The sequence below is a fragment of the Neopelma chrysocephalum genome, unplaced genomic scaffold, assembly GCF_003984885.1.
Source record: "Neopelma chrysocephalum unplaced genomic scaffold, ASM398488v2 Primary Assembly neopelma1_72, whole genome shotgun sequence".
Classification (NCBI taxonomy): domain Eukaryota; kingdom Metazoa; phylum Chordata; class Aves; order Passeriformes; family Pipridae; genus Neopelma; species Neopelma chrysocephalum.
Window position 1 is genome coordinate 10273939 of NW_020897732.1, and position 14745 is coordinate 10288683.

The 14745-nt window shown below is 44.2% G+C and overlaps 1 protein-coding gene across 1 annotated transcript in view; it reads left to right on the forward strand.

The window, feature by feature from the left end:
- Positions 1–141: 141 nt before the first annotated feature.
- The window catches only part of RHEB (Ras homolog, mTORC1 binding), a 39724-nt gene continuing 25120 nt past the window's right edge, over positions 142–14745 (forward strand). Inside the window, exon 1 of the mRNA XM_027686882.1 lies at positions 142–280. Coding sequence (XP_027542683.1) covers positions 229–280 — 52 coding nt within the window. The 5' untranslated portion in view covers positions 142–228. The remainder of the gene's footprint in view (positions 281–14745) is intronic.

The following is a 14745-nucleotide window of genomic DNA, read 5'->3' on the forward strand; positions in this document are numbered from 1 at the left end:
GCTGGTGGAAGGAGGTCACGTGGTGCGGGCGCCGCCGCTGCCAGCGCCGCGCGTCCGCCGCGCGCTCCGGCCGCTCCCGCCGCCACCGCCGCATGTCGCTGGCGCCGCGCCCCGGGACCCCACAGCCCCTGCCCGCCGCCGACTGCGCCGCCGCCTGCCGCCTCCTCCTCCTCCTCCAGAGCCGCAGCCGCCGCCCTTGATGTGGTTCGGGGCCGGGCGGGGGAGAAGATGCCGCCGTCCAAGTCCCGCAAGATCGCGATCCTGGGCTACCGGAGCGTGGGTGAGCGCGGCGGGGCGGGGGTGTCGCGGCGGGTGCGGGGCCGCATCGCATCGCATCGCCCTCCTCCCCCGCGGCGGCGGCGGCGGCAGGTGCAGCGGAGGCAGCGGCGCTTCCCGCCGGGCCGAGCGCGCAGCCGCGGCCGGGAAGGGAGGGAGGGAAGGGAAGGAGGGAGGAGGGAGGGCCCCGCCATGGCGGCGCCGCAGAGCTGCGGGCCCGTGGCCGCCTGCCCTTAATAGGAAGTTTCGCTCCCCCCCCCGCCCCTCGAAGGGAGCCTGGAAAACTGGGGTGGGGGGGTTCCTGCCCCGCCGGGTTAGGGATGCTGGGATGCGGCTCCGTGCGGCGCTCCCCGTGGAGCGAGTCCGGAGAGCAGGGAAGAGTCTGGAGCGCGTGTGCCGTGCGGGGCGGCTGAGGGGGCTGGGTTTGTTTAGTCTGGAGGAAAGGAGACTCAGAGGAGACCTTGTCGCTCTCTACAACCCCCTGACAGGAGGGTGTAGCCAGGTGAGGGTCGGGCGCTTCCTCCAGGCAAACAGTGACAGGACGAGAGGACATGGCCTTAAGCTAAACCAGGAGAGGTTGAGGTTCGACATTAGGAGGAATTTTTTCACAGAAAGGTGATTAGACATCAGAACGGGCTGCCCAGGGAGGCGGTGGGGTCGCCGTCCCTGGAGGTGTTTCAGGACAGATTGAACGTGGCACTGAGTGCCCTGGTCTGGTTGGCACGGTGGTGTTGGGTCACAGGTTGGGCTCGGTGGTGTCAGGGGTCTTTCCCAACCTGAACGGTGATTCTGTGATTTTTGAAATGACGAGGGAAAACCGGGTCGGTCTGGTGCCGGTTTCTGGGCTGCTTTTTCCCCCTTGGAGGTATTTGTCCCGCAGCAGCAGCACCGCGGGGCCGTGTCGGCCCGGGCTGTCCCACAGGGGCTGTCCCGCTCCTGCCTGGTGCTGCTGGCACAATCCAGCACGGGATGATCCACCGAGGAACACCCTGGAACCCTCCAGCATCAGCCTATAGTAGCTGATAGGGTTTTTTGTCCCATATGTGTAATCCTTTTGCCTCCTGCGTTCACTGTCTTTGATGGAGAACGGTTTCAGATGTTCCCCTCTGCTTTAAGAAACCCGAATGCTGAAACAAGCCGGCAGTACAGCCATCCAGCCTAATCAATCAAACTTAAAAGCCTAAGATCGATTTAGAAGATAATGTGTGGCTGGGAAAAAAAAAGGAGATGCTACAGATACTGTGCTGTTGTGAAGGGGTTTTTACGTTTAGGTAGTGACTAACTCAGTTTTCTGTCTCGTGTTATGCACTTGGCAGAAAGAACCCTTATAAAAACGCTTTTTAAAAAGATGTAAAACACCAGGCTAAATAAGTGGAACGCTGTCTTGAATTTTGTGCATAACTGCAGCCTGACTTAGAAACAGGTTGTTTTAATGATGAGTTTATCCAGACCTTAAGCAGAACAGTGAGTAGTAGATCGATCCGTTTGCATAGTTTGCGTGACATCACTTGTTGTGGTCTGTTCCCTGTGATGTGTGTTACTCTTTCTCTTCTCCTTTTCTTTGAGCCCTGGTGGGAACAAGCAGTGGGCAGTGTAAGTGAGAAGGGAGAATGCTTGAAATTCTGTCCTTTGGAAGTCTGTGGTGGGGACCGGCGTGTACTGTTGAGCTTTGGTCCTTCATCTGTTGACATTAACAACCAGCAGTCAAAAAATCAGATGGTAGTAGGGTGAGTGATCAGTTGAGGAAACACAGAGGAATAGTACCGTGTTTTTAGTCTGGCAGGTGATGTGAGCAATAGTACTCGCATGGAAAAGATGGGCAAAAAGCTATTACAACTTACTGCTGAGTATCTTCAAATAAAGTGTTCTGGCACTAGTACAGAGTTAGGCTTGATGGGACAAGACCAGTTTTATTAAGACATCTACAAGTTGTATGAACATAGAATTAAAGGAGGGGACAAAAAAGCTGTTTTACTGGAATTTTCCTTCCGTTGTCCTTGACAATTCTGTGTTACATCTTAGGTAGAAATTTCTCACTTTAAAATGGCGAAGTTACTCCTCTTAAATACGGGAGCATTACGTTTCTAGGCAAATAGTTATGTAAAAGTTCAGGCAGTAGAAATGAGTCATTGGGGTTTTACTTCCATCTTGTAAAGCTGGTAGAAAAGCAAGTAAGTTAAACTGTGAGATTTAGGCTGAGTCCTCTACTTGCCCAATTATGCCTCCTAAAGTCTAGGAGGATGGGGACTAAGTTTGGCTTAGGGGAAGCTTTTTATTTGTATTGTGATGGCAGGAATATTACTTGAACCCTGGGTAAGAGAGGATCTAATCTTGTTTTAGGACAAGTTTTTGGGTGGTAGAAAAGGAAGAGCATTTCTTTTGGGGGAAATGCAACATTGTATAGAGCAACATTGTATGTTCATTAAGGTGGGGAATAATTCCAGAATCTGAAGTACTGGAAGGAACTGCTTTCTAAATTTCCTTTTATAATTACGGAGCTGCATTGTTTTGCTATTAACATTAATCTTGACCCTGAAGTGAGGGAGGCTAACCATGGCAAGCTGTAAAATGTTTGCAGTTTTGTAGGTTGGGCCTCTGTGAAGTTGGGGTTCTTCCCTTGTAATTACGGTATTTGAGATGGAGATCTCAGAAAATGGTGAGGCTTTTTCCCTGTGCCTCTCTGTTACGTGTAGAAGTAGCTGGGTTTTGATGACATATTTCAGGCAGTGAGCTGTTCCTACAGTTGATGATTCAACGATTCTGTGGCTCTCTCAGGTTACGAGTGTGTTCGGTGATGGACGGGCACATCCTCCATGGGGATGTGTGAAACGGGGCCTGACTCTTGTCCTGGCTCTGTGCTAAGCCCTTGTTTCTTCCACTTACATTAAATTTTAATCTTGTCCCAGTGCTGTTGTCAGGTAAACTAGAGGCTGGGAGTGGTATTCTGGTATAATAGTTCTCGGAATAGAAAATTCAGGAGCCTGCTTGTTTGAATACACTCCCTCTATCTTTCAACACCACCATCAAGCCTTTCATATGAGAAACTCGTATTCTTTGCTGATGGGAGAGATCACAGTGGAAACCTTATGAATTCTCAGGCTGTTATACTTTCTGAGATGCAGACAAGAGTATTTGCCAGGAGCTTCAGGACTTGTTTTTTGGTGAGGAAGACCGATGATCTGTGGATGTAACATACAGGTTGTGGCTTGATGCTAGACAAAATCACACAAGAATGTCTCTGGGTTTTACTCAGGCTTAAAATGGTCTAAGAAAGTTAAATTCCATTATGTGAGTGTGCCTGTCTCAGCAAGGTTCTGAGTAGAAATCAGATGGATTTCATCCCAAAATCTGATAGTCTCACAGCAGAGGAACTTGACTTTGGTATATCCCAGATATAATTTGAAATAATGGATTTTCATGGAACTAAATCAAGCAAGACCAAGATTTGGAAAATCTTTTCAGAGTAACAATCACTCCAAAGAGCAGCATAGAGTTGTCGAAAATGCTTTGTGCTCAGTTTCGGTCTTTTTCTGTTTATAGAAGAAATATGCAAATTCAGACCACAAATGCCTGTGTGAAAGAAGAGGTTTCTTAGATCATCTTGTAAAGTACTTTATTACTGGGGCTCTTTGTACTGTATTGAACTGATGAATTTAAGATAACCAGGGAGGTGTTGTTTGGATTAGCAGCTTCAGTCATAGCTCACTATCTCAGCCTGATTTCCTTTTTGCTGTTCATACAGCTCGTGCTGCTGTTGCAGATGTACTCGCGGAACTGTAAACGTTTGAACTGGTGGTCTGACAATGCTCTCCTGGGCAGTTATAGCTCTGAGGGGGAAACTCAGTTAGTAATAGGGAACTTACCTATTTTCTTCCCCACCTAAATAAATCACCTTTTTTTGTGTGTAGGTGGAGAGCAGTCCATGCTGCAGGCAGATGTAGTCACGGGCCGTGACTGCGGCATGCAGGTATCAAAAAAACCCATGATGGAACAAAATGATTTGTCAAGGTTAGATTTGAATGGAAAGGCTCCCAGGTAGTTGCATGAAGCTAAAAAATGCCTCTTCTCCCTCCTACTTGTCTGAAAGCAAGAAGGGCAGAAAAAGCAGCACCTTTAATATGGAACTGTAAATAGTGAAAATAATTGTTGGGACAAAACATAGTTATTGGCATTGAAAACATGAGTTATTTGCATATCATGAGGTTTGTAATGTAAAATGGAGTTGAGTCTGCTTTCGGTGCCTGAAAGATGGCATCTGTTCTCACAGCAGCGTTCCGCCCTGAGGAGGGAGGGATCCCTTTGGTATTGGAGGGGGGGAAGTGGTAATTTTAGCAGGCGATAAATTGCCCGTGTAAATGTCAACAGAGGGGGAACTGAGGAATTACCGCCGTGGTGCTGTAATTTACACAAATGGTTTGCACGAGTGGTTGTGTCCACAGCATTGGCAGGCCTGAGATTTAACATGAAAATTGAGGGCTCAGGAGCCAGCTGGTACCTGAGGTTAGAATTTTGCCGAGTCCCTAATGAGTGCCAGGATGATTTCCGCAGCCCTTCCCTCCTTAGGGCTGCTTTGGCTCTGCCAGGGTGCGGCAATGCTGCAAGGAGGAAAGGTTGCAGCTCCCAGGGGACTGGGCTGAGGCTGGAAATGCCAGCTTTAATTGCATTTTGGTGCTAGTGGCTGCGATAGTGGCTACAGCAGGGAAAGTTGCTACAGAGCGTTTGATAGCAGTAGCTGGAAGCACTAGAGGCAGCATGTTCAGCTGTAATATCAAGCCACCGTAGGGTTATTTGAGGACACTGCTCCAGGATTAACTCTTAAATTGCCTACTCTGATCTCTCAATGGCAACACTCGGATGTTTTGCTTGTATATTTGGGCGGTTTGGTATTTGATTACTCAACTTGGGAGTTAACATCGGCAGGAAAAACCAAATGAAATGTAGATCCTGTAATTTATAAGCTATATAAAGTTGAAGCTCTTCCTTTAGAGCTACTACACTGCCTTAAGTGTAGGTTCTGGCTCAGCCAACCTCCTCTGCAGGCACACCGCTGCGGAAACTCAGCATGACCACGCACTCGGGATTAGAAGAGCAGGCTAAAAAGTGATAAATGCCCATTATGATTAACTTCCTGTAGCTCTCCTGAAGGTGACATTCAAGGGCGTATTTTAAGAACCGTTCTACTTAATTGTGTATTCAATCCAAAATCGAAACAGCTTCTCTGTGGGATGTTCATAATGCACTCGAGCTCTGCGAATCCTGCATGACTCAAAATTGGTTGGTGTCATCTCGATTTATCCCAGATCAGAAGCTGCAGACATGAAGCACGGTGCGTAAAAACACGAAGCAGCCCTTGTCAGCGGTGAATTTGTCTCCTTTAGGATCTGAGAGGTTCCCTTTTGTTTTCCAAAGGTGAATGGCAGATTTGTTGTGAATTTGATAATGTGAGAAACGAAAATGTGCTTCCTGAGTTTGGGGGATGGTTGTTGCTTAAAATTTCTCTCAGGACATTTGCATTCCAATATGGTTCTTGCACACTGATGGCAGATACTCTGCTAATGAGAGTATATGGGATGGGAGGAAAAGGGAAGAATGTGAAGAAAATCCATATTTTATGTTGCCTAGCAGACTTTTTAGCAAGATCTCAGGTTATTAAGTTTACCAAAGATATATGAATATGGACCATTACAGGTTGTATTTCCTTTTTGAGAAATATGAAGTACAGTGGATGCTGAATTGGGTTTTTTTGGGGGGGAAAGTTGTTTGTATCGAACTTTTAGCAAGAAAGTAAACTGAGGCAGTTTTTGAACAAAGTACTGAAACAGGCTTTCAGGTGCAGCTTTTCTCAGAAATATCCCAGCCACTTTCTTGTTTAATTGCCATGTAATTAAGGCAGATGCAAATGAACTGTGTAGGGTGGGGTATCCCCTGGCCCAAGTTGAGCTAATCCTGCAGTGGCTGGAAGTTGGACCTTCTTGCCCCTACCCAGGTGCACTGGCATGATGGAAGCCTGGCCACCGGCTCAGGGAATTTTCCTTGAAAGGTAAAGCAACCAGAAGGGAAATTTGTTGTATCCTTCAGCTGGTCAGCTCTGCAAGTGCAGCCCTGGGAGAGGGAATGGGGCAGGAGCGTGGGCTGTTTGGGGCAGGGTGGAGTAGGCTCTTTGTGGCCAAGCAGACTTTTCTTCTGTCAGACCTGTTATGAAATCACATCTGAAAACGTTCTCCTCTGCCACCCCAGATAAGCTTTTTTGTAAACTTTCCACAACGGGCCTTCTGAACTGGAGTTGGTCTCCTAGTGGAAAAAGATGGCCTTGTGCAGGTGGTGAAACGTGCATGAGGGAGCTCTGAAGCAATCAAGATTTTCAAGGTCCTTGTTTAAATAACCTTCTGTAGTCAAATCTAATCGTTCCATGCAAAATCGAGGAAAAGTCAAATGTTTGACCTGAGGTTATTCTAAAACTTCTTCTGAAAGTCTTCGAATTCAGATGATGCCTCAAGTGATCTGATCTTGAAGTATCTGGAAACACTTGGTAGTAAAGACATTTCAATGGATCAAAGGCAGAGCTCCACACTACACTGGTGGAATTGTTCAGTTTGGAAAAGACCTCTGAGATCGAGTCCAGCTGTTAACCCAGCACTGCCAAGCCCACCACTGAACCATGTCCCTCAGTGCCACATCTATACAGCTTTTAAATAACTCCAGGGATGGTGACTCAACTGCTCCCCTGGGCAAGCTGTGCCAATGCTTGACAACCCTTTCCGTGAAGAAATTTTTCCTAATGTCCAATCAAAACCTCCCCTGGCACAACTTGGGGCTGGTTTCTCTTTTGCCTGTTTTTTGGGAGAAGAGACTGACCCCCATCGTGCTGCAAGCTGTACAACGAAGTGCAAGGCATTCAGAGTCACTGATTGCCTTCCTGCTTGGAAAACCAGAGGAAACAAATCTCAGGGCTCTGTTGCTTTTCATTGTGGTTATCAGTGTTTGGTAGGATACCCTACAAATTATGTTTCCTCAAAATACCAGTTGATTCCTCAACCTGGTTGATCCTCCTTTCATTGTGTTTATCAACACTGTTGCAGCACAAAGATGACTCACAGCTACTTAATTGTTTAGATGCTCTGGTTCTTCCTCAGTTTGCCATGCTGGACATGTACCTTTGAAGTATAAAGGTATAAAGGATGTGAGATGAGACAATGGTGAAAAAGGTAGTGGTGTAAACAGATGATACAGGTTCTCAAAGTGCAGGTTTTGGATTATCAAGCACAATGTGCCAGTCAAGATGAAGACAGGACAAGCAAAAAATAGCTTGAGACTTGGGGGCTCCTGCAAAAGGGAAGTTACATGGAATTTCTTATGGGACTTCTTACATGAATTAGAGAACTTGAGACTAGAACACAAGGAGGAAATGTATACCAGTTTGATTTGGATGAAATCATCAAGAGTTTGTGGATGATGGCCAAAGGTTATGAGGCACAAGACTAAGTGAATGATTTCTGAAGGGCTTTTAAGGAATGAAAGATCTTAATGTGTAACTAGTTCTGGTCCTTCTGTATTAAGTAGATATCACCTGAAGAAATCACAATTACCTGATGGATTATCCTTTAAACAGCAAATTTTTCATTCAGCATGCTTTTTTAATATTGCACTGAAGTCTTAAAGATTGAGGGGGTGAGTATTTCTGGGATGGTTGTCAGTGTTCTTCAGTAATTTAGATTACAGGAATCAGAGGAGCATGCATATCAAATCTTAGCTGGTTACTTTTTGTATTTTGTGGTGTATTGAGTTAAATTAATTTTAATTTGGGGAAAAGAGAGAATATATAAGTGGTCTTCAGTGTGTGGGTGTGAACATGTTCAAGTGTAATACGAAATTAGGATGTGAAAGTGTCTCTTGACAACATTGTCTCCGGAGTTAGTGGGATACATCTGTCTAGCTTCAACAACTTGTCAGATTGTATTGCCAAAACTTCATTCAATATGTATGACCTCCTTTAAAGGTACTCGTGCTGTATGCAAAAGAGTTGGGATGCATAATATGTAGGAAAACTCTTATTAAATCTGTCCCACAAACTGTCAAAACAATCAAGCACTTGACATTAATGCAGTAAAGTGTATTTTGCTTTAAGGCTTGTTATTCCATCAATAACAAATTTTTGGTGTTTGAAATCTGTTTCAAAATTAGCATTTCTTTTAATTAGAACTGGAAGTTTCTGCTTTGCAATGTGCATATAAACAAGCACCGTGTTTCTTAGTTTGCTAAAGTACCTTCTTCTGCACTGCTTTCTTGGAAATGGCTGTTTCTAGGAGGTGCTTGCTTCATTTGGTGAATAAATGCTGGCTTAACTTTTTTTGTCATGTTTTGAGAAGAAAGTTGTCAAGATTCTTTATAAACATTCTGTGGTTGCTAAACTGAAGTCTAAAAGTGGTTCAAATGTAAGGTAATTCAAGGTTTTTTGAACAGTAAGGCTGGGAAGAATAAATTGTCGGAATGCTTCAAAATCGTGTTCCTTATACAGAGTGTATCAGGGAGTCTTAGGACACCTAAACCATTTCTCTGCTTGTCCTTCCTCAACTGCATGCTTTTATCCCCAAGTATGGGGGTAAGATAGAGGATAAAATGACACTTGCAGAACTGTTGGGTTGCTGTGCAGACTCCTCTACAGCAGATAAATACAACATACTGCTCTGTCTCCTGAAGGATGACCTGAAATTAAGTTGCCTTAAAATGTAGCTCACTCCTTGTCCAAGCTGCATGGATGTGCTGGTGGGGTGCTGGGGAGGGAACAATCCAGCTTCTTTTGGCAAGTGCTTCCTCAGGTGCTGGAGCTGGACTGGCTGGAAGAGACTTGACTTCTGAAAGAGAGTCAAACTGGAAAAAAGAGTTTAATGTCAGCTCACAAGTGTCATCCTCATTTATACCCCTGGGCTGACTTCAGGTGCTTGGGGGAGGGTGGGAGTGAAATGGGGTGGTGTTTTTTTCAATTTTCACAGAATTTCAGTTCTGTGTTTTTCTTGGTTTTATTCTTCCCTGAAAAGGTCAGAGCTCTGTCTTGTGACCTTTTTGTACTAGACAGTATAAAAAGTGAGAGTACTTTTAAGTGAAAAGTATGAATCTTGCCCAAAAACTCTTAATGTGAAGTACCTTGTGAGCCACCAGATGGATACGTGCTGGTTAGGAAGGTAAGAAAGCCATCTGGCTGTTGTGACAGGCAAGAACTTGATAGTATGACATAGCAAACAGGGGTTACCTACTATATCTTCTCTGCCCTACAGCAAAGTCAACTGTATCATGTCATATCTGACAGATCTTTGGCTTAAATTCCCTTAGCTTTTCCCAAGGTTGGGGGCTCTAATGATTCTTTTGCTATTCTGCATGGACCTCAGAGTCCTTTTTTTTTTCCCTGGTGTTTTACCCTTATCTGTCATGCTGTGATTTTGGTATATTATTACTTTGACCCTTCCATACTGTTAACAGATTGTCCTCTGTATTCAGAGGCTACTCTAGGTCGATCAGGGAACTGTGTAAATGCAGAAGTCTTGCAGCCAGCGTTAGTGGGGAGGGGTTAATGACTAACTCCAGCTGGATAAAGGGCAAGGGTATGAGGATGGCATTTAAGAGATAGTGGCTTTACTCCACCCTGATTAATATAGGGGAGGGGCTTCACATGCTAGAACAGAAGTAACATGGAAGATGCCTGTATAGTTAATTCAAAGATCTAGAGTTGAAACAGAAAGAGACAACAGTAGCAACAAAAGTTGATCTGAGCCTGCTGGTGGGGAGACAGACAGTTTTTGTAGAGGAAGGAACAGTTCAGGCACACTGGTTTTTATGGTTATGTCTAGATCCGCAGCAGCATTGGTCTAGCACAGAAGAAGTGGTCAAGGCTCAACTTATCAAGACTGCCTCAGTGCCTGCCAGTGCATTTGTTGACAGAGATGTGGAGGAGTTGACCATGTCCTGTTCCACGGGTGGAAGAGGGAGTCAGTGTGAATCTTCGTCGGTATCCCTAAGAACCACCTTCCCTGTTTTGTGCTAAGAGCTGTTGGTGTTGTCAGGGTTGGTACTGCAGTACCTGATGCTTCATGCAGCTTTGGGGACTTCCAGCAGTGCAGGTCATGGCAAGTGGATAGTCTGTGTGCTTATGTTGGATGCTGAGGACCACGTGCTTTCCAGGAGCATCAGTTTTTGGGTGCCACGTGCGTTGCTGGCATTTGTTGACTTTGTGTCACCAGTGATCATCCAAAGCCTGCTGAACCCTGTTACGCTGACTGACCACCTCATAGTCACACATACTGCTGCAGGGTGGAGCTGCCTTCTGTGGTCAAGATCTTCTAGTGATTATTATGCAGTTTGATTCATGTATTTGTACAGTGTGTTGTAAAAGTAGCCTGCCCTTGTTGGAACAAATCTGTAATGTGTTCCACCTTTTACTATAGGTTGGTGGAGAGCTCTGTGGATTTCCTTTCAGAGAAAGGCTGAAACTACTTGGCTACAGTTGCTGGATATATATCACATTATTTGCTTGGATGATGTTACCAAGAGAGGGAATATTACTATTAATGTCTTGTCAGGATTTTGTCAGGCACTTGCCTTCTGTCATCCTACAACAAGGAAGAGAGGAATACATTTCTTACTATTGTTCTTACAGTTCCAAAAAGATCCTGAGGCCCTGTGGTCATATGCAGTTCAGCAGTACCGGCAAGATGGTCTATTCCTCACACATTTCAGATGCTTTTGGTTACTCAGCGTTACAATATGCTCAGGATCACGTTCCCAAACTTCTGTTTTTAAATGATGCTATGAAAGTTTTACTGACATTTTCAGAAACTTAACCCTCTGCTTGGTGGTGGTTGTAAGCACGGAGTTATGGTGGCCACAGTGTTGGCAACAGGGCATCCCATGACTCCAGTCCTCATAAAGGTCCTTCTCAGGGAATATTCTTAGGGAAGACCTGCATTTCAGTGGAACAGCACTGATCCATTGAAAGAATGAGGTTTTCATCTAGGTAAGGCTTCTGTTTCTCTTACTGGTGTGAGATTTGCAGAGGGAAGTGTTTATCGTGTTTTCTAATGGAAATGGAAGTTTAGCAGGCAGTGTCTGTGCTGGATGGAGAGCTGGTGCTGGTGAATGCAGCTGGAAAGATCTGCTTCTTGAAGAAGCGCTTAAACCCTGCTAGTCCTGATACTTCTGGCTTGCAGAAAGGTAACTGAAGTTGTACATGCCAGTGATCTTTAGTGGCAAGAAAAAATTGACTGGAAGTTGGGTGTTTGTTGCCTTGTGTGGAAAGTAAAACCTTGAAGGTTGAAAAGGGGAATGCATGGAATGCATTAAAGCAAGAGAGACACATTTTTATTTCTAATGACATAGCATTTAACACTGATTTAATGATGAAACCATGGTAGTTCCTAAAAGTGTCTTTCAAAGACATTTCATGTTATACATAGTAGCTGATCCAAGGAAAGGTCAAGTTTATTCAAACACCTAATGGGCTGCTCGAAGTGTCTGTATAGGGAGGAAGGACTTGGCTTCTACCCAGAGGTACAAGTTGAATTTTGCCTCTTTGGAGGGGAAATTAGTACAAAGTTCAGGCTCTTTCCCTAGAAGTGTGTCATAAACTGAAATGGTAGGATCTGATCTTTAGCTTAATAAGCTTCCCTTTAGAAGCTGTTGAGGTTTAACCCAATGAGCAGCTAAACACCACACAGCTATTCACTCACTCCCCTGAATGGGATGGGGGACAGAATCAGGGAAAAAGGTAAAATTCTTGAGTTTAGATAAAGACAGTTTAATAGGACAGAAAAAGAAAGGCAAATAATAGCGATAAAAGAATATACAAGTGATGCACAATGCAGTTGCTCACCACCTGGCTACTGATGCCATTGAATTTCTGCTGCCACCTGAAATATTTTAGGCCTAGTCCTGTGAGGAGGGAGGTGGGAAGGTGCTGCAGGGATGCACAGTTTCTGCAGGAAGTCTGAAGGGAATACAGAGGGTGGTATTTATCTGAGAAGATATAGGTTGACTGTCTGGGGTATGAGTGTCTGAATTTCCTTTGTAGTTAGGAAACACCAGCACGCAGTTCCCCTGATCTATTTAAAACTTCTTGGATGCAGCCATGTATGTGTGTATTCCATGGCCAGGTGAGATATGTGTCACAGAAGTTTTCTGGATGTTTTTGTTTTTAAGCTTTGTAACAGCTTTTTGATCTTTGACACGTGGAATTAAAATTGGTTTATCTCATTTAAAGGGAAATAGCAGGCAAAGTGGCCCCCTCTGTTTTTCTGCCAGCAAGGGTGACAAGCAGAGGTAACTGGACTATGTGCTAAAATAACTAAAACATTTCTTCTGACAATCTTTTGCTGAGGTTGCTGACTTAAATGAAAGCAAAACTGAGCTGTTGCAGGAAAGCAATGGAATTTTTCTCCATATACTTGCTTGGACGTCTAATAGGTTGCAACAAAAGTGTAAATCAACACTGAGAGATGAGCACTGGTGTAGGATGGAGTGAGCCTGCTGTTAAATATCAGGGAATAAAGCACATGCTCTCTTCTTGGTTTCCTTACAGAAAGCATGATCTAGATAGCATCAGGACTCTTGGCTTGTGTTTTGAAGGCTCATTGCTGCCAACTCTAGCAAGGGCCTGCAAATATGTTTGTGAGTTTGACCAACTGCTTTGAAATCTGAAGAAAATAAAGGAAGCCATCTGGCTTTGTTTCTAAATGACTGCTCTCAGATTTCTTCTGGCTTGCAGAGGAATACCTTTGATAAACCTCAGGAAAATTGTGCAATGCAGAAGGAAGGGAAATGAGTATCTCCATGCAAGCTCGTGCTTTTGGTGTTACAGATCATCATGGGAAGCTCTTCTTTTACAGCAGAAATAGTTCTTGCTAGAAAACCATGCTGTAGACTGTCATATTTATTTCCTTATATCCTGATATAACAATAGATCAGGAGAAGGCAGGAAACAGTCTAGCAATAGGACAGAGTGCCATAGAAGTTGAAAAAGAGCTTGTGTTGAAATGTTGATCTGCTGTTTGGTTTATTATGAAGGGCTCTTCTATGTTTGAGGTCCCTCATCAAGTTACCAAAAGATGTCTCATTTAGGTCCTCAGACTTTAACTCTTACAGGATTGTAACCTTTTGTCTGTCCTCTAGAAAGCTGACAGCATATTGGGAGAGGAGAGCCACCACTCTGTATTGCAAATCAAGCATGAGTATCATATGAGCAAGTGCAGGAATTGAGGTCTGTGTGCCAACAGGAGTTTTGTTTGTAAGCATCAGAAAATAATTTTTTAATCCTGGTATCGTAATGTTGACATCACAAGGAAATTGCTACAAAAATGGATAAAACTACAGCTCAAAGTAGTTATGTTTGTATGTGATAATTCCTCATAATTAAAAGTCTAATAGTAGAATTAAGTTACATCTGAGTAAAACACAAACTGCTCATTGTATTGCTGTCTCCAGAGGTTTAGAAACAGAATTCTTTATTGACCCAGATGTATCATTTTTATAGTCATTAGAATAATTCACCAAACTACATAGCAATGATCAGCAAAATAGCAACTACAAAGCCATAATTAGCACCTGGGGGGAGGAAATCTTAATTAACCATAGAAAGTTGCTAACGATGCGGCCTGAGATGAATGATGAGCTAGTGATGGGTTCTGAGATCGTGTGCAATCTTGTGAGAAGATCTTTGTTGAAGAGGGATGCTGTAATTCTCTTTCCTACCCAGTTAACCTCCACCAGCTCCAATAAGTTGTTCAGTCCCCTTCTGTGCTCTGAGGATGAATAATCTGCACTGTGGGAATGCTGGTGTCTCCATTTTGTTTGTCTTGGTATTGTGCATTAAAGAAGATAAAGATCCCAATGTTCAAGTTAAATCAAGTGTATTTTTCGGTATGAAAACTCCGCCTCTGTGCAGTGTAGTGAGTTGAGTGTAGTTGTGTGTGAGATATTGCAAGTTGAGTACGCAGACAGACTTACCTAATCTGATGTGACGGACAACATTTCATTTTGTTGAATGCTTTTCTGACAAAACCTGAACTAGTTTGTTTTGTAGGTAAGACTGAATAGACCTAGGAGACTAACTAGGTAAGTCTAGTTACTCAGTTAGTCTAGAGGCTAACTTAGGCAAGGTGCTAGACTTGTGGTAGGAGCGAATTAGATGCTGCCAGTTGTTACGTGTTTAATGATTACACAAACTACATAAGCAAGCATTTTAGTAGAAAAAGATGAGTTAAAGAAACTGTGCATCTACCACACCAACAGAGCAGAGAATTGCAGCTCTTTGGTAGCTGTTGTTCTTGACCCCCACAAACTGTTTACTGGTGGCTTGTGTGGAGGGTTTTGGGTATTGAGAAATTTTTCCTGTTGAGATAAACTGGGCTGTGCTGCCGGTGGCCGTCAGCGTGCGATGCCACGTCCGAGGGCAGCTGCACATCTGAGCTTGCACAATGCTGTGCT